The 25,062-nt window shown below is 44.8% G+C and overlaps 1 protein-coding gene across 1 annotated transcript in view; it reads right to left on the bottom strand.

Annotated features, from left to right (window-relative positions):
* Window positions 1–3,881: 3,881 nt before the first annotated feature.
* The window catches only part of IGSF5 (immunoglobulin superfamily member 5), a 115,997-nt gene continuing 94,816 nt past the window's right edge, over window positions 3,882–25,062 (bottom strand). Inside the window, exons 8-9 of the mRNA XM_073668451.1 lie at window positions 15,698–15,771; window positions 3,882–7,676 (exon numbers count right to left, since the gene is read on the bottom strand). Coding sequence (XP_073524552.1) covers window positions 7,614–7,676; window positions 15,698–15,771 — 137 coding nt within the window. The 3' untranslated portion in view covers window positions 3,882–7,613. The remainder of the gene's footprint in view (window positions 7,677–15,697; window positions 15,772–25,062) is intronic.

Below are 25,062 nucleotides of genomic sequence, written 5' to 3'. Positions count from 1 at the left end.
TGCAGCACGGCTCGGGTGGTCACTTGAAGCTAGAGTGACCGGAACATCAGCAGTGAGTAAATACCCTTAACTGCATAACCCGACTCTGTCTTCCTTTAACACCTATGCTGCACCACCACAACCCCCATCCTCTGCACCTGACCCCCTGAGGCTATACCCCACCCGTTGGGGGTTATACCATCACAAGTTGCACCTATACCATCAGCCTCAGCGGACCCTGCTGCAGCGGCGGCCATAGTGACCGCAATACAACGGGTGGCGTAGTCGACAATAAAGAACTTAATAACATCTGTAGGACTGCCACATACAACTGAGTTTGACACCCTGGGCACGGACCGGGTCACAGCCACTCGGAAGACTACAACTCCCATCTGATCCGGCTCCGGATATTCCCCCTAAAAGAATATGGCCCAGGGGGCGCGTCATATATACCATACTCTCACTGTTAGTTTTCCAATAATCGGCCTATTAGTGGAAACAGCCTGCAGCCTCCTCCATTAATCGTCGGTCAATCGTGCAATTGTCTGGACAATAGGGGGCAGCAGAGAGCTGTTTGAGACAAAAACATAACAGCGGGTGAATCTGCACAACACCACCCAGTCTGTGATCTTTGACAATTGGTGGCAACGTTGGGATTCTGCTTGACCTCCTCAGTGTCATCTCTTGACAGGTTGTTTTTCAAGAATGGCGTACAGACCCTTGGAGACTCTAGAATAACAGTACAGTGACTAAACAATGACCACTAACACACTGGGTGTCCCAGTATAGTAACTACCTGGTCCTAGAAGAAGGGCATACTGATAATCACAGTTTGAGGGTAAAACCCACCCGGCATCCTTGAACAATGGTACATTGACATAACAATGATAGATCAGGTGCCCTGGTATAATAAAATGTTAGTTCTAGAAGAAGGACACGCTGATACTTGGCGTCCTAGAATATTGGTAAAGTGATAGAACAATGATCACTGACACTTGATCAATGATCTGGATTCAGTTCTAGATAAATGAGATTGACATGTGTTATTCTAGAACCTGCTGTACGTTCTCAGCGTGTGGTACACATGCCCCAGGGGGGTACACACCATGTACTTGCACTGTCCTCATATTGTGACTTAATATACAGCGCAGTGTATGATCAAAGCTCCACCGCTCCTATGGTGTACTTGGCTTAACAACATTGAGAAATGTTCTAGAACAAGGGACTTCTACACTCACAGATGCTTGTAGTTCAAGAATAATGGTACAATGACAGAAAAAGGTGCAAAGATACAATGACACACTGGGTATTTATATAATGATACATTAATTCCAGAAACATGCCACAGTGAGGTTTATTTGGAAAAATCACACACTGTCATTGGGGACCTGGAAAAATGACACAATGACCACAGAAGACCTGAAATTCAGAGTCACATTGATGCTCTGGAATTTTAGAGCAATGGCACACTGACTGTAAAAGGAGGCCTTGCAGAACGCTCACCTGTTGGGCCAAAACTGTATAAAGCAATGATGTTAGTTTCATAGTTCCATAAGTTTAAGGTTTAAAGAAAATACAAGTCCATCGAGTTCAATTTATAGCCTAACATATTGATCTAGATAAAGGCAAAAGCCCCATGAACCACATGCTATGTGCCCCATTTAAATTAAAAATTCTTTCTCAAATCCACACGGAAGAAGGACACATGAACACCTGAAACAATGACTTAAAGACCTCAGAGAACTTTGGCTAGTTACACATTCACACTGGGAGACCTGAAACAATGATATACTGGACATTAGGGTGACAATGCATTCTATAGTTTTTATTCAAAGTCTCACCACCTATAATTGTTACACATAATGATCTGTAATATCCTTTAAAAAATCTTTTATTTTGGTTGTGATTAAAAGATGGCTCAGTGTCCTCAATGTCAGCCCTTGAACACTTATTAGCAGTTAAAATAGGATTTTGGGTAATTTTAATATAGAGCAGCAATAAGGGCCCATCGCTACTGGAAACTCTCTACAATTTGCTTATTTGTAAAGAATATTTAATATTAGTTTATATTTCCTGTTTCCAGATTGCAGACAACATTCAGTATTAATAATAATAATCTTTTTATTTACATAGCGCCAACATATTCAGCAGTGCTTTACAATTCAGCCAATTTACAGACATTGTCGGCACTGTCCCCAGCGGGGTTCACAATCTTCATTCCCTATCAGTATATCTTTGGAGTGTGGGAGGAAACTTGAGAATCTGGAGGAAACCCACACAAACACGGGGAGAACATACAAACTCCTTGCAGATGTTGTCCTTGGTGGGATTTGAACCCAGGACCCCAGCTCTGCAAGGCTGCAGTGCTAACCACTAAGCCACCATGCCGCCCTATTATTCACTGTTTTAGGTAAGTCATCTCTAAATATTTCTGCAGCAGCCTACTCCACTCCCATTGTGTATTTTACTGTCTAATTAATTTTTTTGCCTGAAATTCACTTACTTTAATTTATAATAGTAATTTGCAAGTGTTGAGCGATATTAGGGTAATTTGCAGCTTCTAGGGCAGTGGTTCTCAACTCTAGTCCTAGTCAAGACCCACCAACAGATCATGTTTTCAGGATTTCCTTAGTATTGCCTAAGTGATGAAATTATCACCTGTGCAATACTAAGGAAATCCTGAAAACATGACCTTTTGGGTGGGTCTTGACTAGGACTGGAGTTCCACTGATCTAGGGTAAAGTGAAGTTTATGTCATTGGACACGACCAGTAGTAACACTGGTACAAAGGCCGGTGCGTGCGTCCTCTTGCAAACTGCAGGAAGAACTGCCGAGCTTGCCGTGTAGGCACCACGTTCACGAGCTAATTATTGCAAGCGTGTTTTATAAATTGTGGCCGGCATAACAGGTCCAAATATAAAGTTGCTCGAGAGATTGATGGCTGCCTGGAATCAATCGGATAAAACCAAATTTTTGGCTAGAATGGAAGATGACATAGTTTCAACTGAGCTCAGTCCACTTAAGGAGTGTCTAGTTGAATTTTGCACCCACCGGCTTGCACAATGTCATCCAAGAGATGATTAGAAAGGAATTGTCAGCACTAGCACTCCTGTTCCTTGGTTCGCTGCCAAACCCAGACGTACACATCAAGACTCCAGGCGCTTACCATCGGGCCCGATGGATGGCCACAGTGATATACGCTCTGAAGATCTTCATGTTTCGTCACCAATTTCGTTTAACTTTGATAGAGTTAAAAAATGTCCATCAATTTTGCACTTTTACTGTCCGCTTATGCTTGAAGGCTTGGTACCTCTGTCAGATACCAGCCACATCGCCGTTAAATAACTTGAAATTACTCTAAGAACTTGTAGCATACAAAGGAATCAACGCGCCTGTTGCTGAGGCAGCAATAAAAACTTTCAACAGACACCTGTGGTCCCTCAATGAGATTATGGCGGATCTGGCTTTTGTTTTGACAGTGAGGTTCCAAAGGCAGAAAAAGTTGAGATGTTCTGGCTCTGCAGAAGGAAGGCAACGAAGTCTGCTCATCTCACGTGCAACTTGCCGAAGACCTTGTGTCACACAAGAAACTTCATCAATTTCTGTTGTCCAACACAAAAAACTGTTTGTTGCACAAGAAATAAACTAAGATTTTCTTCATCAAGATCCTTGTCTGTGGCAATAATGCAAGTTACATCGATGCAACCTCAAAAGTCGAAGGATTGAAAATGGTGAAAGATGCCGCCGAACGCTCCATTGCACTCATGAGTACATTCAATTCGACACTGAGCACCAAGAAGACCAGAAACAGTTTATTCTCCAGTGTGTGGAGAAGCATCGCCATTACTATCCTGAGCCAAATAAAGCGCGTTTCGTTAAAAAAAACCATGAAACCGTGAAACTACTGTAAAATTGTACATTTACTTTGCGGCAAGACATTTATTACAAATAATTGATACTTTTGTGATGATTGAGCCATCAGTAAAAAATGTTGCAATGTTATGAAATTTTGTGTATATTACAATCAAACCAAAGAAAATTATTCCCAGGAGTTAGAACTATAAAAAGTTACACAAAAATATTTTGACTAACACCCTACTGGACATATCCTAGGAACAATGACACAATGACAGCCTAGAATCTGGAATGACACTGGGAGATCTGGAACAGTAACACGCTGACAAGGAGATGTCTGGAACAAAGTCACACTTACACTAGATAAGCTAGAACAATGACACACTGACACTAGGAAACCTGGAACAATGACACACTGACACTGGGAAACCTGGAACAATGACACACTGATACGGGGAAACCTGGAACAATGCCACACTGACACTGGGAGACCTGGAACAATGACACACTGATACTGGGAAACCTGGAACAATGACACACTGACACTAGGAAACCTGGAACAATGACACACTGACACTAGGAAACCTGGAACAATGACACACTGTTAAGGAGATGTCTGGAACAAAGTCACACTTACACTGGATAAGCTAGAACAATGACACACTGACACTAGGAAACCTGGAACAATGACACACTGACACTGGGAAACCTGGAACAATGACACACTGATACGGGGAAACCTGGAACAATGCCACACTGACACTGGGAGACCTGGAACAATGACACACTGATACTGGGAAACCTGGAACAATGACACACTGACACTAGGAAACCTGGAACAATGACACACTGACACTAGGAAACCTGGAACAATGACACACTGTTATTGGGAAACCTGGAACAATGCCACACTGACACTGGGAAACCTGGAACAATGCCACACTGACACTGGGAAACCTGGAACAATGCCACACTGACACTGGGAGACCTGGAACAATGCCACACTGACACTGGGAGACCTGAAACAATGACACACTGATACTGGGAAACCTGGAACAATGACACACTGACACTGGGAAACCTGGAACAATGCCATACTGACATTGGGAAACCTGGAACAATGACACACTGACACTGGGAAACCTGGAACAATGACACACTGACACTGGAAGACTTGGAACAATGACACACTGACACTGGGAAACCAGGAACGATGACACACTGACACTGGGAAACCTGGAACAATGACACACTGACACGGGGAAACCTGGAACAATGACACACTGACACGGGGAAACCTGGAACAATGATACACTGACACTGGGAGACCTGGAACAATGCCACACTGACACTGGGAAACCTGGAACAATGCCACACTGACATTGGAAGACCTGGAACAATGCCACACTGACACTGGGAAACCTGGAACAATGCAACACTGACATTGGGATACCTGGAACAATGACACACTGACACTGGGAAACCTGGAACAATGACACACTGACACTGGAAGACTTGGAACAATGACACACTGACACTGGGAGACCTGGAACAATGACACACTGACACTGGGAGACCTGGAACAATGACACACTTACACTGGATAAGCTAGAATAATGACACACTGCCACGGGGAAACCTGGAACAATGACACACTGACACTGGGAAACCTGGAACAGTGACACACTGACACTAGGAGACCTGGAATAATGACCCACTGACACTAGGAGACCTGAAACAATGGACATGCTGATACTTGGAGACCTCGAACAATGACACACTGACACTGAGAGACCTGAAACAATGAATAAACTGAAACTGGGAAACCTGGAACAATGACAAAGTGACACTGGGAAACCTGGAACAATGCCACACTGTCACAGGAAGATTAGGAACAATGCCACACTGACACTTGGAGACCTGGAACAATGATACACTGATACTGGGAGACCTGCAAGAATGACACCGACATTGGGAGACCTGGAACAATGATTTAAAGGGAACTTTGACTAGTCACATCCTAGGAACAATGACACACTGACACTTGGGAACCTGGAATAATGACCCACTGACACTGGGAAACCTCGAACAATGACACGCTGACACTGGTAGACCTGGAACAATGACACACTGACACTGAGAGACCTGCAACAATGACACACTGACACTGGGAGACCTGAAACAATGACCCACTGACACTGGGAAACCTCAAACAATGACACGCCGATACTGGGAGACTTGGAACAATGACACACTGTCACAGGAAGATTAGGAATAATGACACACTGACACTGGTAGACCTGGAACAATGACACACTGACACTGAGAGACCTGCAACAATGACACTGACACTGGGAGACCTGAAACAATGACAAACTGACACTGGGAGACATAGAGCAATGACCCACTGACAATGGGATACCTGAAACAATGATACACTGACACTGGGAGACTTGGAACAATGACACACTGACACTGGAAAACCTGGAACAATGACACACTGACACTGGGAAACCTGGAACAATGACACACTGACACTAGGAAACCTGGAACAATGCCACACTGATACTGGGAGACCTGGAACAATGACACACTGACACTGGGAAACCTGGAACAATGACACACTGATACTGGGAGACCTGGAACAATGACACACTGACACTGGGAAACCTGGAACAATGACACACTGATACTGGGAGACCTGGAACAATACCACAATTAAACAGGTTACACACAAGTAATGAAAGGTCTGGAACAATGTCACATAGACACAGAATGACCTACAAAACGACACACAGACAATGGAGGACTTGTAGCAGTGACAAACTGACACTGGGGAGATCTTGAACAGTTACACACTGACACTGAGAGAGCTGGAACAATGATACAATGAGACCCGACACAATTAAACAGGGACGTGTTGACAATGATACAATGATAGGTCTTGAACAATGTGACACAGACACTTGATAACCTGGAACAATGACACACTGACGATGGAGGACCTGGAACAGTACCACTAGGAGACCTGGAACAATGTCACACAGATATCGGCAGTCAAAGAACAATGACACTGAGAAATCTTACTAAAAATACAAACTGAAATTTGGAGTGAAATGGATGTTGACATTGTTGAGGGGTTGTAGACCAATGGCACAATGACATTAAACTTCAAGAACAAAGTGCTAGTTCTAGAGATACTGACACTTGGGGTACCAGAGCAATGGTACAGTCAAGGGGAGTGTTACATAATAATGGCCCAATAAAATCAAACTTCTAGAACACTAGTTTTCTAGAGCTGGGGCAAATGATACACGAGTCAATGTTCTATTTTTATATACAACTCCAATATTTTTTTTTTATAATCGCCTCCTAATTATTATGCATGAAATCGTTTCTAAATGTAATAATCCATTACCTTTTTTTTTACCTTTTTGTTGTTTTTTGCAGTTTTCTCTGAAACATGTTTTTAAATACTCATATAAAATGCCTGTTATGATGTGTCCGAGATTTAATTATTTTTTTTTACAATAGCCACTTGTTTCTATTGCTGTTTTTATTTTATAGCACAAAGCAAAGTCACAGAATTTCTCTTTTTTGGGGCGAGGGTGATTGACACCAATTCTTGCTCCATTGGTGCGGCATCTCCACCTCTACACATGACCCCTGATCTGGTCCATCACGGTATATTGATGTCCAAAATGGGTTCTATGTAAGAAAATGCAGCTTGATCGAAGACTCTGGCATGGTGTATATATGTTCATCGCGCTGTATGTATATCACACGTGAGTCACGTGCCTTATTGTTTTCGGACGATTATCAGTCCATTTCTGTGTAGGAACCTGCATGCAAAAAAAAATAAATACAATACAGTAATAAAAGTTATAATAAGCTTTAATTTTCTTTAGTATGTAGAACCTTTCACTTCTTAGATCAGCATTTTGTGCTCCAGAGCTGTTCTTCCTACTAATTGACTACAGCCAGCCCTGTTGGAGGATATGGAGGGCTGTTTTTGGTCACTTGGTCACTTCATTTAAAGGGAATTACTAGAGTACAACATTTTATACATCCCTGTTAAGTAAACACCGACTCTACCAATTTCTCAATATTTCTGTTACTCCTATACTCATGTCTCATATGTCTGCAAAAAAAATGGTAGACAAAGGAAAAGTAATTAGGTAAGAACGTCCACATGATAGCCCACATGTAGCCTTGGAACAAGCGATGTAAACTCACTATTTAGGATCTGGAAGATAACAGCTATAGTGAGTGTTATTGATTTTATTCCCCTAGGAGCAAACGTAACATTTTGTTTTTCATGCAATAAGCCTGACTTAGGATCGGCGGCAGCGACTTCATATCACAGAACTTGGAAGCCGTCGCTGTTTATTTTGGAGCGGAGGATGGAAGGAGTTCTCCCAGAATGTGCAGAATTATTTTTACATCTTTTTGGCATGTACTGTCATCGTTCTGTTCATGAAACTCTTCCTAAAATTATTGCAGTCAGGCAGATGAGAATAGCAGCAGGAAGGGAACATTGGGATATGGAGGAAGTCAGAGGATGTCACATAAGGATAGAAATACAAAACACAATGTTTTTTTTTTTTTTATTATTATTATTATTATCATCTATCTCATATCTATCTCATATTTATCTATCTCATATCTACAGTGGGGAAAATAAGTATTTGATACACTCCCGATTTTGCAAGTTTACAACCTACAAAGAATGGAGAGGTCATTAATTTTTATCGTAGGTACACTTCACCTATGGGAGACAGAATCTAAAAATAAAAAAAACAGAAAATCACATTGTAACATTTTTAAATAATTAAATTGCATTTTATTGCATGAAATAAGTATTTGATCACCTACCAACCAGCAAGAATTCTGGCCTTCAGAGACCTGTTAGTTTTCCTTTAAGAAGCCCTCCTACTCTGCAATCATTACCTGTATTAATTGCACCTGTTTGAACTCGTTACCTGTATAAAAGACACCTGTCTACACAATCAATCACATTCCAACCTCTCCACCATGGCCAAGACCAAAGAGCTGTCTAAGGACATCAAGGACAAAATTGTAGACCTGCACAAGGCTGGAATGGGCTACAGGACAATAGGCAAGCAGCTTGGATGAGTACAACCGCAAGAACACTGTCCCAATCATAATGCATGGTGGGGGAAACATCATACTTTGGGGGGTGACAGGACGATTGCACCGTATTGAACGGAGGATGGATGGGGTCATGTATCGCAAAATTTTGGCTAACAACCTTCTTCCCTCAGTAAGAGCATTGAAGATGGATCATGGCTGGGTCTTCCAGCATGACAGTGACCCGAAACACACAGCCAGGACAACTAAGGAGTGGCTCCGTAAGAAGCATTTCAAGGTCCTGAAGTGGCCTAGCCAGTCTACAGACCTGAACCTGTTAGAACTCTCCTGTTAGGTTTTTTCTATCTTGCTGGTCACATGACCTTTTTTGCCTATTTAATCCTGCTCCGCCCTCCTGGCCTTGCTGGACTTCATTGTAATTTCTACTCTTAAGTTAGCCTGGTGCTTAGTTACCTTTCTCAGTCAGTTTAGCTAGGTCTTCGGACCTTTATGTTCTATGTTGTGTGTTTGTCTTTTACTGCTACAATTTCTGCTAGGAGGTGTCCAACTTTATCCCAGTCCCTAGTTCTTGTAGGGATCCCTCCCTTTCATCTATAGGTCTTCGTACAGACTAGCCGAGGACTTTAGCGGGTCTGATCGCAGGATCAGGTTCCCCGTTACATCGTAGGGATCTAGCTTAGTTCTATTGTAGGGACAGATCTCCTTTCTTTCCTTAGTGCTTGTAGCAGATCATAACAGTAAGTCCAGCCCAAAAATATCTCTAAGGAAAGACTTCCAGTTTCCATCATGGTGTCGGTTCAGGATTTGGCTCAACGCCTGCAGGGACTCTCTCTGGAGGTGGCCGAGCTCCAGCAACACGTGAGTAGCTGTTCTGGAGCATATTTTGTGGAGCCAAAGGTACGTTTGCCTGATTTATTTTTTGGTGATAAAGAAGAATTTTTTTCCTTTAAAAATGCTTGTTTGTTGTATTTTCGGTTGAGACCCAGATCCTCTGGTGATGAATCACAGCGCATAGGGTTCATAATGTCACTTTTGCGCAAAGAACCTCAGGGATGGGCCTTTTCTCTCCAACCTAGTGATCCATGCTTTAGATCAGTGGATAGTTTTTTTTCTGCTTTGGGTTTGTTGTATGATGATCCTGATCGTGTCTCATCAGCTGAGACTGAATTGAGACGTTTGAGGCAGGGATCAGGTAATGTGGAAAAATATTGTTCTCACTTCCGTCGGTGGTCTGCCCAGGTGGGGTGGAACAATTCAGCTTTGAAAAGTTTGTTTCTTGCGGGGCTAGGTGAAAGGGTTAAGGATTTGCTGATTGCTTATCCCACACCTGGAAACTTGCAGGAGGCAATGCAATTAGCTATACGGGTGGACAGGAGACTGCGTGCAAGGGTTAATGAGAGTAAATCCTCTGCCATGTCAGCTCCGAGTCTTGAGAGGGTCTGTACTGACTTTGGAGAGCCGATGGAGATTGGGGCGATGGCACCCCGCTCTCAGGAAAAAGACCGCAGATCTTCTGAAGGTTTGTGCTTTTATTGCGGGAAATCTGACCATTTTATTAAGAACTGTGTGCTTCGTATGAACAAAGAAAAAAAAAAGGTCAGTTACGCCCGTATTGCCTGTTTAAATACTAAGGGGGTATTTCTTTCTGCTACTACTGCTGTTCAGGAAAAATTAATTGAATTTCGGATATTTGTGGATTGTGGTTCTACTCTGAATGTGATTGATGGGGGATTCTTGGAAAAACTTAAATTAAAACCCAAACCTTTGTCATCCCCTATTGCTGTGGTTTCTGTCGATGGCTCCCCCTTGAAGAGTGTTACTCACAAGGTCTGTGAATTTCCCCTCACTATTAATGGTATTCACCAAGAAAATTTGGATTTGGTGGTAATAAATAATTTGCCTTCTCCAGTAATTTTGGGGTTGCCCTGGTTAAAATTGCACAATCCTGTACTGGATTGGTCTACCAATGAAATTAAGTCCTGGAGCCCTAAGTGTTATGACAAGTGTTGTAACGGACGTATTGCTGCGGTGGAAAAAGGGGAATTGCCTGTACCTATTCAGGATTTTTGGAGAGTTTTTTCTGAGGAGGAGTCACAAATTTTGCCTCCCCATAGAGACTATGATTGTACCATTGAATTTGTCCCTGGAGCGACTCTTCCTAAAAGTCGTTTATTTAATCTTACTATTCCTGAGAGAAAGGCTTGGCCGCCGGTCACATTAGGCCTTCCAAGTCTCCTGTGGCTGTTGGATTTTTTTTTGTTAAAAAAAAGGACGGCAGTTTACGTCCTTGTCTGGATTTTCGTGAGATTAATAAAATTACTGTACGCAATCCTTACCCACTGCCATTGATTCCTGATTTGTTTAACCAGTTAGTGGGGGCCAAGTGGTTCTCTAAAATTGATCTCCGGGGGGCATACAATTTGTTGCGCATGAAGGAGGGTGATGAATGGAAGACTGCTTTTAACACTCCTGTGGGTCATTTTGAGAACCTGGTTATGCCTTTTGGTCTTACCAATGCTCCAGCATTTTTTCAGAATCTTATTAATGACATCCTTAGACCTTTGATTGGCAAAAATGTGGTTGCGTATTTGGATGACATTTTGATTTATTCACCGGATCTGGAGTCTCATTGGTGGAGCGTACGTGAGGTATTACAATTATTAATTGACAATTCGCTTTTTGCTAAGCTGGAGAAATGTGAGTTCGCTGTACAGAGAATTAGTTTTTTGGGCTACATTATCTCCAGCGAGGGCTTTGAGATGGACCCGGTGAAGGTTCAGGCGGTTCAGGAATGGCCTAGGCCTATTGGTTTGAAATCGATACAGAGGTTTTTGGGTTTCGCCAATTATTACAGAAAATTCATTACAAATTTTTCTATTATTGTCAAATCACTGACCGATCTCACCAGGAAAGGTGCTAATGCGGTTCAGTGGACTACTGAGGCCATTGAAGCTTTTGTGTTTCTAAAGGAGAGGTTCAGCTCTGCTCCCATCCTTATGCAGCCTGATGTGACTAAGCCATTTTTGGTTGAGGTTGATGCTTCTTCGGTGGGGGTCGGTGCGGTGTTGTCTCAGAAAAACAAGGATGGAGTACATCCCTGTGCTTTTTTTTCATAAAAATTTTCTGAGACTGAACTTAATTACGATATTGGTAATCGGGAATTGCTGGCTATTAAACTCGCATTTGAACAATGGCGTCATCTCTTGGAAGGTGCTGAATTTCCCATTCAGGTTTTCACTGATCATAAAAATCTGATCTATCTTGATGCTGCCAAGCGCTTGAATGCCCGTCAGGCTAGGTGGGCACTTTTTTTCTCGCGGTTTAATTTTTCCGTTACTTATATCCTGGGTACCAAGAATGTTAAAGCTGATGCTTTGTCTCGCAGCTTTTCTCCCATGGTCGGTGCTGAGGAGGAGGGGAGCATTTTACAAGAAGGTGTTGTGATTGCTGCATTGGACTCCGTTTTGGAAGATGAGATTCTTATAGCACAGGAGAATGCCCCATCTAACACTCCCCATGGGAGGTTGTTTGTGCCTAGGACCTTTAGGAGAGATTTCTTTGTTGAGTGTCATGAGTCTCGGTTGGCAGGTCATCCAGGAATTTCTGAGACCAAGAGACTTGTGGGTCACAGTTTTTGGTGGCCTGGATGGCAGAAGGAAGTCATTAAGTGGGTGCGTCAATGTACGGTGTGTGCTAGATCTAAGTCTTCACATACTCCTGCAGCGGGGTTGCTTTGCCCTCTGGAGGTTCCTAGTGCACCTTGGACTCATCTGGCTATGGACTTTATTACTGACCTTCCCCCCTCTGAGGGTTTCACAGTCATCTGGGTGGTCGTGGACCGTTTTAGCAAGATGTGTCACTTGGTTCCTTTCATCAAACTGCCCTGTGCTAAGACACTCGCTAAGGCCTTTGTCAAGGAAATTGTCAGACTACATGGCGTTCCTACTGACATTGTTTCGGATAGGGGACCTCAGTTCGTGGCTCGTTTTTGGCATGCTTTTTGTGACAGGTTGGGAGTTCATTTGTCGTTTTCATCCGGATATCATCCTGAGTCTAATGGCCAGACAGAAAGGAAGAATCAGGATGTTGAGCAGTTCTTGCGTTGTTTTGTGGCAGACAATCAGGAGGGGTGGTCTGAGTTTCTGCCACTTGCTGAGTTTGCTCTTAACAACCATACATCCTCTTCTGCTTGTTGTTCGCCTTTTTTTTGTTGTTCTGGGAGACATCCGTCTTTTGGGTCATTCTCCAAATTGGTATCGGCTGTGCCTGAGGAGGAGAGTTTTTCCGGTGATTTGGAGAGAGTTTGGATGGATGTGCGTGGTAATCTTCAGGAGGCTAACAAAAAATCTAAGAGGTACTTTGATAGGAAACGGCAAGAGGTTTTGTTTGCTATTGGTGACATGGTTTGGTTGTCCTCTAAGAATCTGCGGTTGAGGATTCCTTCTAAAAAATTGGGTCCCAAGTTTGTAGGGCCCTTTAAGGTGCTTCAGGTAGTTAACCAATCTGCTGTTAGGTTGGAGGTTCCTACCTCCTGGAAGATTAATCCGGTGTTTCATGTTTCTCTGTTGAAAAGAGCTTATGTGTCGGATGGAGACGCCTCTGCCACTGTTCCTCCAGTGGTGGAGGACGGGGAATACGAAATTTCCCGCATCCTAAATTCTAGACGGTATAGAGGGAGTTTGCAGTATCTCGTCGCTTGGAAGGGTTTCGGACCCGAGGATAACTCATGGGTGAGGGCGGATGATGTTTCTGCTTCCAGACTTGTCAGAGCGTTTCACAAGAGGTTTCCTGATAAGCCAGGGCCTAGGGGTTCCGGAGGATCCTCATAGAAGAGGGGGTACTGTTAGAACTCTCCTGTTAGGTTTTTTCTATCTTGCTGGTCACATGACCTTTTTTGCCTATTTAATCCTGCTCCGCCCTCCTGGCCTTGCTGGACTTCATTGTAATTTCTACTCTTAAGTTAGCCTGGTGCTTAGTTACCTTTCTCAGTCAGTTTAGCTATGTCTTCGGACCTTTATGTTCCATGTTGTGTGTTTGTATTTTACTGCTACAATTTCTGCTAGGAGGTGTCCAACTTTATCCCAGTCCCTAGTTCTTGTAGGGATCCCTCCCTTGCATCTATAGGTCTTCGTACAGACTAGCCGAGGACTTTAGCGGGTCTGATCGCAGGATCAGGTTCCCCGTTACATCGTAGGGATCTAGCTTAGTTCTATTGTAGGGACAGATCTCCTTTCTTTCCTTAGTGCTTGTAGCAGATCATAACAGAACCCAATAGAAAATCTTTGGAGGGAGCTGAAACTCAATGTTGCCCGGCGACAGCCCCGTAACCTGAAAGATCTGGAGAAGATCTGTGTGGAGGAGTGGGCCAAAATCCTTGCTGCAGTGTGTGCAAACTTGGTCAAGAACTACAGGAAACGTCTAACCTCTGTAATTGTAAACAAAGGTTTCTGGTCCAAATATTAAGTTCTGTTTTTCTATTGTATCAAATACTTATTTCATGCAATAAAATGTAAATTAATTATTTAAAAATCACACAATGTGATTTTCTGGATTTGTTTTAGATTCTGTCTCTCACAGGTGAAGTGTACCTACGATAAAAATTACAGACCTCTCCATTGTTTGTAGGTGGGAAAACTTGCAAAATCGGCAGTGTATCAAATACTTATTTTCCCCACTCTATCAATCTATCTATCTATCTATCTATCTATCTATCTATCTATCTATCTATCTATCTATCTATCTATTGTAAGATGGCTGCCGGACATGTCCTTGAGGGGAGATATGTATCGCTGAGGTTGGTAGCTTCAGTGATGTAAAACCGGGAAAACATGCTCCAGCACACATAGTGTTGAAAGGGTTAATTGGGCGTATCAGGGCTGGTTTTTACGAGCAGTAATAAGAGACGGGTGGGATTGGCTGCTCACTTATCTGCACCCTAGGGTGTGTGTATAAAATGGAGACCGAGTGTCTCATTCAGTGTCTGTGGCTGGAGGTGTGGAAACCTCCAGAGTGTTTGCGCTAAAGGACACTGACCGTGAGCGGTTGAACCCGCCATATTGTATGGACTGTTTATTTTCTGGTTTTGTTACATTGTACCGGACATGTTAGAACCCTCCTGTTTGTTTTTTCCATCCTGTGTTTTGTGGTCACCTGACCATCTGCCTTTATATTCCAGCTCCACCTTTTTGGCTGTGCTGGACTTCAGTGTTTGACTGTTTCTCTAGCCCGGTGCTTCTGTGCCTTTCTCTGTCAGTTCGTTTGGTCCTTCTGGGAACTCTAGTACCTTTTTGTCTGATTGTCTTTTTGTGTTCTGCAACAACTTCTTTGTTTAGGAGGTGTCCCTTTTTTGTTCCAGTCCTTAGTGCTTTTACGGACTCCTCCCCTTATGCTATAGGTCTTCGTTCAGACTAGCCGAGGACTAGGGCGGGTCTGTTCGCTAGGAACAGGCAGCCCGCTACATCATAGGGATTCAGCTTAGTCTTACTGTAGGGACAGTTTTCCCTTATCTTTCCTTAGTACATGTTGCAGATCATAAGAGGACAAGGCTGTCTTTATTTTACTTCTAAAAGTGCAGTTTATGAAGGCATAATAAACCTGCCTTGGACGTTTTTACAGAAACAGTATCATGTGTCTACCTCTAACGCGGCTGAGTGAGTACCAAATCCTACACTATCTATCCATTTATCATTATCTATCTATCTTGGTTGGCGGAGGGTTGTAGCATTTTTCGCTTTGGTTGGCGCTGCCTTACCTGAGAACTCGAGGCCGTTGAGGTAGATATTCTATCATAGTAAGCTAAGTTGCTACCATGAATGGAGCCAAAACCTGTAAAAGATACAGAGAGCGCTTTTTATTTCATTGCTTCCATTTTAGCATAAGTGAATAAAGTAAAAGTTTCTATAAATATTACAAAAGACTAAACAATATTGACCACCTTTGCTTGTACCCCCAATTTAGTTGTTTGACCCTAGACATGGATCACCTGGCACTACCGACTGTTGACTATGGGGAAAGTGGTAGAAAAGGCGTCATTAGGCGATAGTGGAGACTGACAAGCATCTTATGGAGATCATGGACCCAGAACCCTCAAAAGCATTAATAGAACCTGAGATGTCGGGGCAGATGTTATTCATGTGTAATGGAGACAAAAGGGCCTCTAAGAGGATTCTTCCAGGATGCTTCAAAGATAGAGAGAGATTTCCATCTGCTGGTCAGGCACAGCCGTGCGGAACCAAGAGGTACAAGAGAAGTTGAAGGGGAAGCAGATTTAGACGCTGGACCCAGTCAGGTGACTTCCAGGAAGGAGTTCCAAGGTACAAGAGGCCAGCGCGCCAAGCCTGAGGGGTTTTTGGTGCCAAGCAGCAGAGAGGAGCAGATGTGCTCCCTGCGTGTTGAGAAGCCCCGCGTGGCAGGTCTAAGCCAGAGGCCTGCGATGTGCCACAGCCGGGAACCGGTGAATGAGCTCCGGATCCCTCACAGATGTGACTCGAGTACTGTGCCTACTGAAGAGAATCGGAACCTGCTTGCGGTGCTGAGCGAGTTTGTGGAACCCGACGTCGCCCGCCGACAGACGAGGTCTGGACCCCCCTATCCACGGCTTGAGAGACTGCTTCCAACGGCCAGGAAGAGAGGAGTTGGGAGACTGCTGAGCCAGGAAAGTCACGCCAGTGAAAGCAGAGGAGCTGCATACGTGAACAGGGCCGTCACTTCTACTGTTCACTCACGGTACCGGGGGACAGTTGGGGCGGAAGAAGCTAAACTTGCTCTAATTGATTTTGTCCGGAAAAGACTTGCGGCCTAGCGGGAATAACCGGTGACCCCTGCTAGGGCCATATACAGAGACAAAGAACTGACGTGGTGACTCCCCTGACTGGGTGCACCACATTACTTTGAGAGACTTCGTATTTTGCTAATATTTCAAATTACCGTTCAATACCCTTGTTGTTATCCCCTTGTTCAGAATATCTGTTATATATATATATATATATATATATATATATATATACATAAACTGTTTATAATCATCTCCGACTGTCCTTGCCTTGTGTCTCTGTGCGTTGCATCCCGGCACCTGCATTACATTTGGCGTAGTCGGCAGGATGCAACATTCAGACGCAGAGATAGCAGATCAGCCTGGGGCTGGGTCTGGCTGGAACCATATACCCCTGGGGGCTATGCTCAATCATCTTCCCAAGTTAACGGGGCATGGCATGTCACTGTGGGACTGGGTAGAAAGACTGAGAAGTATGCTACGTTTGTATCCCCTCAATCCCCCAGCCCAGGTGGAACTGGCCCTCCTAACCCTTGATGGAGAGGCTGGGCAAACTGTGATGTACCGCCCACCTGGGGACCGTGACACCGTGGACAAAGTGATAAAAATCCTAGAGGACATGCACGGTGACACCACAGATCTGGGACACTTGCGCCTACGGTTGTTTCAGCGGGTCCAAGGGGAAAATGAGACCATAAATCAGTATGTTAATGCATCACAGGAAGTGACGGCCCATATCACTAAGAAGGCTTGAGATGGGAACCGGGGACTGGGACCATTGGATGAAGTGTTGCATGACCAACTGATTGCTGGCTTGAAAGACCCCTCCCTGAGGCAGATCTTGAAGGAGCGGCTGTGTTTGAGCCCTGATCTGGGCTTCCTGGAGGTAGGAGCTGAAGCTAGAGTCCTGGAGAAAGAAGTTCCTGTTCTCAAAGCCACAGTTAGAAGTCATGAGGCAATTACCCCTGGATTCACCGGTAAAGAGCCTGATTGGGTACGGGAGATACGTCAGGAAATTCGAGATATTCGGGGTGAGCTGAACACTATTAGAAAGGCTCCTGCTGCCTCCTTGCCGATGGATCCTACTGCCTCACGTGGGCGAAGACCAGAGCGAGAAAGACGTTCTTACCAGGCCCCAACTGTTATGATCTGCTACAAGCACTAAGGAAAGAAAGGAGATCTGTCCCTACAATAGAACTAAGCTAGATCCCTATGATGTAACGGGGAACCTGATCCTGCGATCAGACCCGCTAAAGTCCTCGGCTAGTCTGTACGAAGACCTATAGATGCAAGGGAGGGATCCCTACAAGAACTAGGGACTGGGATAAAGTTGGACACCTCCTAGCAGAAATTGTAGCAGTAAAAGACAAACACACAAAATAGAACAAAGGTCTGAAGACCTAGGAAAACTGACTGAGAAAGGTAACAAGCACCAAGCTAGCTTAAGAGTAGAAATTACAATGAAGGCCAGGGCGGAGCAGGACTAAATAGGCAAAAAAGGTCATGTGACCAGCAAGATAGAAAAAACCTAACAGGAGAGTTCTAACAGTACCCCCTCTCCTATGAGGATCCTCCGGATCCCCTAGGCCCAGGCTTATCAGGAAACCTCTTGTGAAATGCTCTGACAAGTCTGGAAGCAGAAACATCATCCGCCCTCACCCATGAGTTATCCTCGGGTCCGAAACCCTTCCAAGCGACGAGGTACTGCAAACTCCCTCTATACCGTCTAGAATTTAGGATGCGGGAAATTTCGTATTCCCCGTCCTCCACCACCGGAGGAACAGTGGCAGAGACGTCACCATCTGACACATAAGCTCTTTTCAACAGAGAAACATGAAACACCGGATTAATCTTCCAGGAGGTAGGAACCTCCAACCTAACAGCAGATTGGTTAACTACCTGAAGCACCTTAAAGGGCCCTACAGACTTGGGACCCAATTTTTTAGAAGGAATCCTCAACCGCAGATTCTTAGAGGACAATCAAACCATGTCACCAATAGCAAACAAAACCTCTTGCCGTTTCCTATCAAAGTACCTCTTAGATTTTTTGTTACCCTCCTGAAGATTACCACGCACATCCGTCCAAACTCTCTCCAAATCACCGGAAAAACTCTCCTCCTCAGGCACAGCCGATACCAATTTGGAGAATGACCCAAAAGACGGATGTCTCCCAGAACAACAAAAAAAAGGCGAACAACCAGCTGAAGAGGATGTATGGTTGTTAAGAGCAAACTCAGCAAGTGGCAGAAACTCAGACCACCGCTCCTGATTGTCTGCCACAAAACAACGCAAGAACTGCTCAACATCCTGATTCTTCCTTTCTGTCAGGCCATTAGACTCAGGATGATATCCGGATGAAAACGACAAATGAACTCCCAACCTGTCACAAAAAGCACGCCAAAAACGAGCCACGAACTGAGGTCCCCTGTCCGAAACAATGTCAGTAGGAACGCCATGTAGTCTGACAATTTCCTTGACAAAGGCCTTAGCGAGTGTCTTAGCGCAGGGCAGTTTGATGAAAGGAACCAAGTGACACATCTTGCTAAAACGGTCCACGACCACCCAGATGACCGTGAAACCCTCAGAGGGGGGAAGGTCAGTAATAAAGTCCATAGCCAGATGTGTCCAAGGTGCACTAGGAACCTCCAGAGGGCAAAGCAACCCCGCAGCAGGAGCATGCGAAGACTTGGATCTAGCACACACAGTACATTGGCGCACCCACTTAATGACTTCCTTCTGCCATCCAGGCCACCAAAAACTGCGACCCACAAGTCTCTTGGTCTCAGAAATTCCTGGATGACCTGCCAACCGAGACTCATGACACTCGACAAACAAATCTCTCCTAAAGGTCCTAGGCACAAACAACCTCCCATGGGGAGTGTTAGATGGGGCATTCTCCTGTGCTTTAAGAATCTCATCTTCCAAAACGGAGTCCAAAGCAGCAATCACAACACCTTCTTGTAAAATGCTCTCCTCCTCCTCTTCAGCACCGACCATGGGAGAAAAGCTGTGAGACAAAGCATCAGCTTTAACATTCTTGGTGCCCGGGATGTAAGTAACGGAAAAATTAAACCGCGAGAAAAAAAGTGCCCACCTAGCCTGACGGGCATTCAAGCGCTTGGCAGCATCAAGATAGATCAGATTTTTATGATCAGTGAAAACCTGAATGGGAAATTCAGCACCTTCCAAGAGATGACGCCAGTGTTCAAATGCGAGTTTAATAGCCAGCAATTCCCGATTACCAATATCGTAATTAAGTTCAGTCTCAGAAAATTTTTTTGAAAAAAAAGCACAGGGATGTACTCCATCCTTGTTTTTCTGAGACAACACCGCACCGACCCCCACCGAAGAAGCATCAACCTCAACCAAAAACGGCTTAGTCACATCAGGCTGCATAAGGATGGGAGCAGAGCTGAACCTCTCCTTTAGTAACACAAAAGCTTCAATGGCCTCAGTAGTCCACTGAATCACATTAGCACCTTTCCTGGTGAGATCGGTCAGTGGTTTGACAATAATAGAAAATTTTTTAATGAATTTTCTGTAATAATTGGCGAAACCCAAAAACCTCTGTATCGATTTCAAACCAATAGGCCTAGGCCATTCCTGCACAGCTTGAACTTTAACCGGGTCCATCTCAAAACCTTCACTGGAGATAATGTAACCCAAAAAACTAATTCTCTGTACAGCGAACTCACATTTCTCCAGCTTAGCAAAAAGCGAATTGTCAATTAATAACTGTAATACCTCACGTACGCTCCGCCAATGAGACTCCAGATCCGGTGAATAAATCAAAATGTCATCCAAATACACAACCACATTTTTGCCGATCAAAGGTCCAAGGATGTCATTAATAAGATTCTGAAAAAATGCTGGAGCATTGGTAAGACCAAAAGGCATAACCAGATTCTCAAAATGACCCACAGGAGTGTTAAAAGCAGTCTTCCATTCATCACCCTCCTTCATGCGCAACAAATTGTATGCCCCCCGGAGATCAATTTTAGAGAACCACTTGGACCTCACTAACTGGTTAAACAAATCAGGAATCAATGGCAGTGGGTAAGGATTGCGTACAGTAATTTTATTAATCTCACGAAAATCCAGACAAGGACGTAAACCGCCGTCCTTTTTTTTAACAAAAAAAAATCCAACAGCCACAGGAGACTTGGAAGGCCTAATGTGACCGGCGGCCAAGCTTGTCTGTATGTATTCCTCCAAAGCCTTTCTCTCAGGAATAGTAAGGTTAAATAAACGACTTTTAGGAAGAGTCGCTCCAGGGACAAATTCAATGGTACAATCATAGTCTCTATGGGGAGGCAAAATTTGTGTCTCCTCCTCAGAAAAAACTCTCCAAAAATCCTGAATAGAAACAGGTAATTCCCCTTTTTCCACCGCAGCAATACGTCTGTTACAACACTTGTCATAACACTTAGGGCTCCAGGACTTAATTTCATTGGTAGACCAATCTAGTACAGGATTGTGCAGTTTTAACCAGGGCAATCCCAAAACTACTGGAGAAGGCAAATTATTTAATACTACCAAATCCAGACTCTCTTGGTGAACACCATTAATAGTGAGGGGAAATTCACAGACCTTGTGAGTAACACTCTTCAAGGGAGAGCCATCGACAGAAACCACAGCAATAGGGCATGACAAAGGTTTGGGTTTTAATTTAAGTTTTTCCAACAATCCCCCATCAATCACATTCAGAGTAGAACCACAATCCACAAATACCCGAAATTCAATTAATTCTTCCTGAGCAGTAGTAGTAGCAGAAAGAAATACACCCTTAGTATTTAAACAGGCTATACGGGCGTAACTGACCTTTTTTTTTTCTTTGTTCAAACGCAGCACACAGTTCTTAATAAAATGGTCAGATTTCCCGCAATAAAAGCACAAACCTTCAGAATACCTGCGGTCTTTTTCCTGAGAGCGGGGTGCCGTCGCCCCAATCTCCATCGGCTCTCCAATGTCAGTATAGACCCTCTCAAGACTCGGAACTGACATGGCAGAGGATTTATTCTCATTAACCCTTGCACGCAGTCTCCTGTCCACCCGTATAGCTAATTGCATTGCCTCCTGCAAGTTTCCAGGTGTGGGATAAGCAATCAGCAAATCCTTAACCCTGTCACCTAGCCCCGCAAGAAACAAACTTTTCAAAGCTGAATTGTTCCACCCCACCTGGGCAGACCACCGACGGAAGTGAGAACAATATTTTTCCACATTACCTGATCCCTGCCTCAAACGTCTCAATTCAGTCTCAGCTGATGAGACACGATCAGGATCATCATACAACAAACCCAAAGCAGAAAAAAAACTATCCACTGATCTAAAGCATGGATCACTAGGTTGGAGAGAAAAGGCCCATCCCTGGGGTTCTTTGCGCAAAAGTGTCATTATGAACCCTATGCGCTGTGATTCATCACCAGAGGATCTGGGTCTCAAACGAAAATACAACAAACAAGCATTTTTAAAGGAAAAAAATTCTTGTTGATCACCAAAAAATAAATCAGGCAAACGTACCTTTGGCTCCACAAAATGTGCTCCAGAACAGCTACTCACGTGTTGTTGGAGCTCGGCCACCTCCAGAGAGAGTCCCTGCAGGCGTTGAGCCAAATCCTGAACCGACACCATGATGGAAACTGAAAGTCTTTCCTTAGAGATATTTTTGGGCTGGACTTACTGTTATGATCTGCTACAAGCACTAAGGAAAGAAAGGAGATCTGTCCCTACAATAGAACTAAGCTAGAGCCCTACGATGTAACGGGGAACCTGATCCTGCGATCAGACCCGCTAAAGTCCTCGGCTAGTCTGTACGAAGACCTATAGATGCAAGGAAGGGATCCCTACAAGAACTAGGGACTGGGATAAAGTTGGACACCTCCTAGCAGAAATTGTAGCAGTAAAAGACAAACACACAAAATAGAACAAATGTCCGAAGACCTAGGAAAACTGACTAAGAAAGGTAACAAGCACCAAGCTAGCTTAAGAGTAGAAATTACAATGAAGTCCAGCAAGGCCAGGAGGGTGTGACCAGCAAGATAGAAAAAACCTAACAGGAGAGTTCTAACACCAACATGTCATGTACCTGACCTATCAGTAGAACAAGGACCAGAGTGTTGGACCTGCGGTGGTAGGGGGCATATCTCCAAGGACTATCCAAACCGAGAAAAGAGGAGGCGGGGACAGCCGTTAAACTGAGATGCCCCACGGTTGTGGAGCATACCGTGGGGTCTAGAGCTTCAGAGGGTGGAAGAGGGAGCTCTGAAGACATTGTCTAAGAGAGGCCCATTATCTGGGCTGAATTTAATGGGCAGCGCATCCGCTGCCTAATGGACACTGGGTCTCAGATGACCACTATGCCTGAGGCGTATTTCCAAAGACACTTTCCTGAAGTTGCTCGTTCCTGGCGGGAACCCACTGTCAAGCTGTTGGCTGCTAATCAACTACCTATCCCGGTAGCGGGAGTAGTATGGATGTCTGTCCGGGCATGTGGAAAGGACCTCGGTCGGAAAGGGATAGTACTGACCACCGGGCCCGGAGGAGATGGGCCCATTGTAACCCTGGGCATGAATGTGCTGAAGGAGGTCGGACAGTTCCTGGCTGAGGGCTGTAACAAAAACAACTGGACCCACGCCACTCGTGACCCAGCTAACAAGAGAGTATTCCAGCATCTCGTGCGGGTCAGTCAAATTCAAAAATTGTCCGCTACCTCTCAGTACCTTGGTAAGGTATCGATACCACCCGAAGCCACAATGACACTGCCAGTGGGACAGACTGTACTCACTCTACTGGTGCTGGCACATGTGTCCTTAGAGGGCGTGGACATTCAAATTGAACCAATGGAGGGAGAAGAAGCGCCCTCTGGACTCCTAGTTGCTCGGACCCTGGCCACCGTGCGGCAAGGTCGAGTGCCCGTGCGTTGCATCAATCTAAGTGGCGCGAGTTTACAGTTGTTGCCCTGACAAGAGGAGGCGCGAGTTTGTATAATGCCAGAAGCTCTTAGCAGAGCTGACGCTATAGGGCTGGCACCTGTGGAAGGAGAGCCATGGACCCTGGAAGTGTCCCTCAACAGCCAAGAGAATGGAAGAGAACCGTTGGCTGGGCGCCACTTCTTGGAGAAAATGGGGGCTAATCTTATTGAGTTTTCTGCTGGGCAAGTAAGACAGATCGAACAACTTCTACAGCGATATCAGGGAGTGTTTGCACAACATGAAGACGATTTCGGGTGCACTCGGGACATTCAACACGAAATCCCCACCGGAAATACTGCTCCCATTCGAGAGAGATATCGGCAGATCCCGCCTCAAATGTACCAGGAGGTGAAAGAGCTGTTGGCCCACATGTTGCGGAACGGACGAAAGTCAGAGTCCTTGGGCGGCCCCTATCGTGCTGGTCCAGAAAAAGGATGGTACCCTGAGATTTTGTATAGACTATCGGAAGCTGAATGCCTGTACAGTACGGGACTCCTATCCACTCCCCCAAATTGAAGAGTCTCTATCTGCTCTAGGAAACGCCAAGTTCTTCTCTTCCCTCGACCTGGCCAGTGGCTAGTGGCAGGTCCCAGTAGCTGAGAGGGATCGTCCGAAGACAGCTTTTGTTCTCCCTATGGGCCTGTTTGAGTTCAATCGGATGCCGTTCGGGCTAACAAATGCTCCGGGAACCTTCCAAAGACTGATGGAGAGATGCTTGGGGGACCTCAACTTTGAAGCCACTTTAATATAGCTGGACGATATCATTATCAATTCCGCTACGTTTGAAGATCATCTCCGCCGACTGGAACAAGTGTTAGAACGGCTTCAGAGGCACGGCCTGAAAATTAAGCCTCGTAAGTGTCGTCTCTTCAAGCGGGAAATTCAATATCTGGGGCACACTGTGTCGAAAGAGGGAGTGCACCCCACTGCGGAGAAAGTAACGGCCATGCAGAAATGGCCCACACCCGCCAATCTAAGAGAACTGAGGGCATTCCTGGGGCTCGCTGGATACTACCGCAGACTCATTAAAGACTTCGCTAAGATTGCGATCCCGCTCAATGAATTGCTGAGAGGAACGGCTGGGGGAGCCAAGCGGCAGCCCATTCAGTGGGGCCCATGACAAGAAGAGGCATTCCGAGCATTGAAAATGGAGCTAGCGGATGCCCCAATTCTGGCCTACGCTGACTTTTCGCAGCCTTTCGAGTTGAACACTGATGGAAGCTTGCATGGACTGGGAGCAGTGCTGGCTCAAGTGCAAGGAGGAAAAGAGCGGGTGATTGCATATGCCAGCAGGTCACTCCGCGATACGGAGAAGAATCCGGACAACTACAGTTCGTTCAAACTGGAGCTACTGGCACTGGTGTGGGCCATGAC

The sequence above is a fragment of the Phyllobates terribilis genome, unplaced genomic scaffold (genome assembly GCF_046119375.1).
Source record: "Phyllobates terribilis strain yellow unplaced genomic scaffold, ASM4611937v1 Scaffold_2__4_contigs__length_985480577, whole genome shotgun sequence".
Lineage (NCBI taxonomy): Eukaryota > Metazoa > Chordata > Amphibia > Anura > Dendrobatidae > Phyllobates > Phyllobates terribilis.
The sequence above is the reverse complement of the archived record's forward strand: the minus strand, read 5'-3'. Positions and strand labels throughout refer to the sequence as shown.